General features: G+C 40.4%; 1 protein-coding gene across 1 annotated transcript; it reads left to right on the top strand.

The window, feature by feature from the left end:
* The first annotated feature begins 1,582 nt into the window (after positions 1–1,582).
* Positions 1,583–3,235, top strand: LOC126425193 (piggyBac transposable element-derived protein 4-like). Its single transcript, XM_050088148.1, has one exon. It carries the CDS (start codon positions 1,583–1,585, stop codon positions 3,233–3,235), a length of 1,653 nt encoding a protein of 550 aa, XP_049944105.1.
* Positions 3,236–3,506: the final 271 nt, after the last annotated feature.

Raw genomic sequence — 3,506 nt, 5'->3', positions numbered from 1 at the left:
CTGCAGTGGTGTATCGGAAACTAATACTGGTCTCACAGGGATTGCTCAAAGCGCCGACTGTAAGAAGAGTCTCTATTGTTGTACTTAAGGCGGCATTGGGCCTTTTGTATTTAATCCCGATGCGATTTCTGTCTTTCATCGTCAATGTGAAGGTCCAAGGAATACATTGAACCTGCAGTGGTGTATCGGAAACTAATACTGGTCTCACAGGGAATGCTCAAAGCACCTACTATAAGAAGAGTCTCTATTCTTGTACTTAAGGCGGCATCGTGCTTTTTGTATTTAATTACGATGCGATTTCTGTGTTTCATCGTCAATGTGAAGGTCCAAGGAATACATTGAACCTGCAGTGGTGTATCGGAAACTAATACTAGTCTCACAGGGTATGCTCAAAGCACCGACTGTAAGAAGAGTCTCTATTCTTGTACTTAAGGCGGCATTTTGCCTTTTGTATTTAATTCCGATGCGATTTCTGTGTATAATCGTCAATGTGAAGGTCCAAGGAATACATTGAACCTGCAGTAGTGTATCGGAAACTAATACTGGTGTCGCAGGGAATGCTCAAAGCACCGACTGTAAGAAGAGTCTCTATTCTTGTACTTAAGGCGGCAATGGGCCTTTTGTATTTCATTCCGATGCGATTTCTAACTTTCATCGTCAATGTGAAGGTCCAAGGAATACATTGAACATGCAGTGGTGTATCGGAAATTAATACTGGTCTCACAGGGAATGCTCAAAGCACCGACTGTAAGAAGAGTGCCTATTCTTGTACTTAAGGCGGCATTGTGCCCTTTGTATTTAATACCGATGCGATTTCTGTGTTTCATCGTCGATGTGAAAGTAAAGGAATACACTGAACCTGCCGTGGTGTATCGGAAACTAATACTGGTGTCACAGGGAATGCTCAAAGCACCGACTGTAAGAAGAGTCACTATTCTTGTACTTAAGGCGTCTTTGTGGATTTTGAATTTAATTCCGATGCGATTTCTGTGTTTAATCGTCAATGTGAAGGTCCAAGGTATACAATGAACCTGCAGTGGTGAATCGGAAACTAATACTGGTCTCACAGGGAATGCTCAAAGCACCGACTGTAAGAAGAGTCTCTATTTTTGTACGTAAGGCGGCATTGTCCCTTTTGTATTTAACACTCTAAGCGCCAAGCCCGTAAAATTTACGGGCCTGGGATCGCGCGAAAATCACCAAGCCCGTAAAATTTACGGGCCGCTACATTTAATTTCATTCAAAACACTGCAACGTTATTTCTACGGGTTTGGCCAGCGCTATACGTTTTTCAGATGTTTATTAACAAAATGCGTCCATAGATGTCACGGCAGCGCTGTAATTCATGTTAAAACTTATCTTTGCGTTCTCAGTCTGTATATCATTCAGTTGTTTGTCATCATGTTTCGGCGCGGTTTATCAGACGCAGAAATTGCGGATTTGATCAATCATAGCGACACTCTGGATAATGTAGAGAGTGATTCAGACGATTCTGAATGCAATGGTGTGTTTGAAGGTACGTATTTCCGAATTTTCCACGTAATTGTGCAGTACGCACATATCTGTTGAACATGTGTAAACGATGTATGTAGTTACACATAATGTGATATTCTTTTTAGAAGACGAGATTGATGACAGTTTGTCTTCAGATGAAGACGAGAATGATGTTGAAGGTGTTGCTTCAAATCCAGCAGCTGTGCCGTATCCGAAAGACAGTGAGTGGACTGCAGTTGACACCTACCGACCTCTGCCTGTCAACACGACACCCAGGCAGATACTAGTGGATATTGATGAGTCGAGTTCTGTACTGGATTGCAGTAAAGTGTTCCTTACTGACAGTGACGTAAATGAACTCAAGAGACAGACAAATTTGTATGCATCACAGACAATACAGAAGAAAAGAAGAGGAAATAATCTGAAGCCCCATTCAGTTTTGAGTTCGTGGAAGCCAGTGACTATAAGTGAGATGAGGCGTTTCTTGGGTATTATTTTCCACATGTGTGTTTCGAAAAAGCCAAAAATTGCGGACCATTGGAGCACTAATCCTGTTCTTAGTTGTAACTTTTGTCCCCATGTCATGAGCCGTTTGCGTTTCACTCAGATACTGTCATGCTTGCATCTTGTTGACAATTCAAATCAGAAAAAACCAGGCGAAGATGGATTTCATCCACTTTACAAAGTTTTGCCATATTATAATAATTTGAAGGAGCGATGTATCCAGGCATATCGTCCCTCAGAAAAAGTGACAATTGATGAAGGAATTTGCCCATTTCGAGGTCGTGTGAGTTTCCGTGTTTACATGCAAAATAAGCCTCATAAGTATGGACTGAAAGTATATGCTGTTGCTGAAGCCAGTAGTGGCTATGTTGTAAATTTTGAAGTTTATGCTGGTAAGCATATTGTTGACAATTCTTCGTCTGCGGTTATTTTGCGATTGTTGTCTGACAGCAGCTTGCTGAACAAAGGCCACACTGTGTATTTAGATCGATTTTATTCCAGTCCAGAGCTATTTCAGCAACTGGCAGAGAAAGGCACTGGAGCTGTTGGTACTGTGAACAAATCCAGGAAAGGATTGCCTAAAGATTTAGTATCTGCTAAGCTGAAAAAGGGCGAAATGTCTTTTCGGCGTAAAGATAATGTATTGGCAATGAAGTGGAAAGATAAGAGAGATGTGTATACATTGTCTACAAGGCATCAAGCAACATTTGGTACGCATACTAAGAGAAATGGGTCTGTAGTATTGAAACCACTTCAGGTACTTGATTACAACCTCAATAAAATTGGAGTGGATATTGGAGACCAACGCCTGCAGTACAATCCGTTCCAGCACAGAACTGTGAAATGGTGGCGAAAATTATATTTCCATTTGCTGCTTATGGGAGTATCAAATGCATTTTGGCTGTACAATGCAGTGCACAGGAAGAAAATTACAATAACAGACTTTATAACAGTGCTTGCAGTTCAGCTTGTTGAAGACGACACACTTGAATTCATTCCAAGAAATGAAGGAACTGTAGGTCGGCTAACAAAGAGACATTTTTTGCAGCACATACCTGCAACTACTAAGAAGTATGCTGCTCGTGTGTGTCACGTGTGCAGTTCCAGGAGCAAGAAACAGAGTGGCAAGGCTTCTCGCAAAGAGACACGATACGAATGTGAACAGTGTGGCGTTGCACTCTGCCTGGAACCTTGCTTTAAAATTTTCCACACTAAAAAACAATATGATTCTGTGTGAAATTTATATGTAATACTGTATACTATCAGAAACATGTAATGTAGTGCCACAATTTTGGTTAAAAATAAATCACAATTGTATTCCCTTATTCGTATGACTTTTTCTAAATTCTTAAAACATCTAAGTGATTTCTATAACTGTACCTTAAAGCTGTGCATTGTAAAGTAGTTTCTTTCACTCAGAATTAAAGTAGAAATGTGCAGCTTCAAGATGGTACCAAATTTGCCACAATCCAAACAGTAGATTTGATGCAGTAATTTTTTTAATATTG

Source organism: Schistocerca serialis, chromosome 10 (genome assembly GCF_023864345.2).
Source record: "Schistocerca serialis cubense isolate TAMUIC-IGC-003099 chromosome 10, iqSchSeri2.2, whole genome shotgun sequence".
Taxonomy (NCBI): domain Eukaryota; kingdom Metazoa; phylum Arthropoda; class Insecta; order Orthoptera; family Acrididae; genus Schistocerca; species Schistocerca serialis.
Note: the sequence above shows the minus strand (reverse complement) of the source record. Positions and strands in the feature narration are given on the sequence as shown.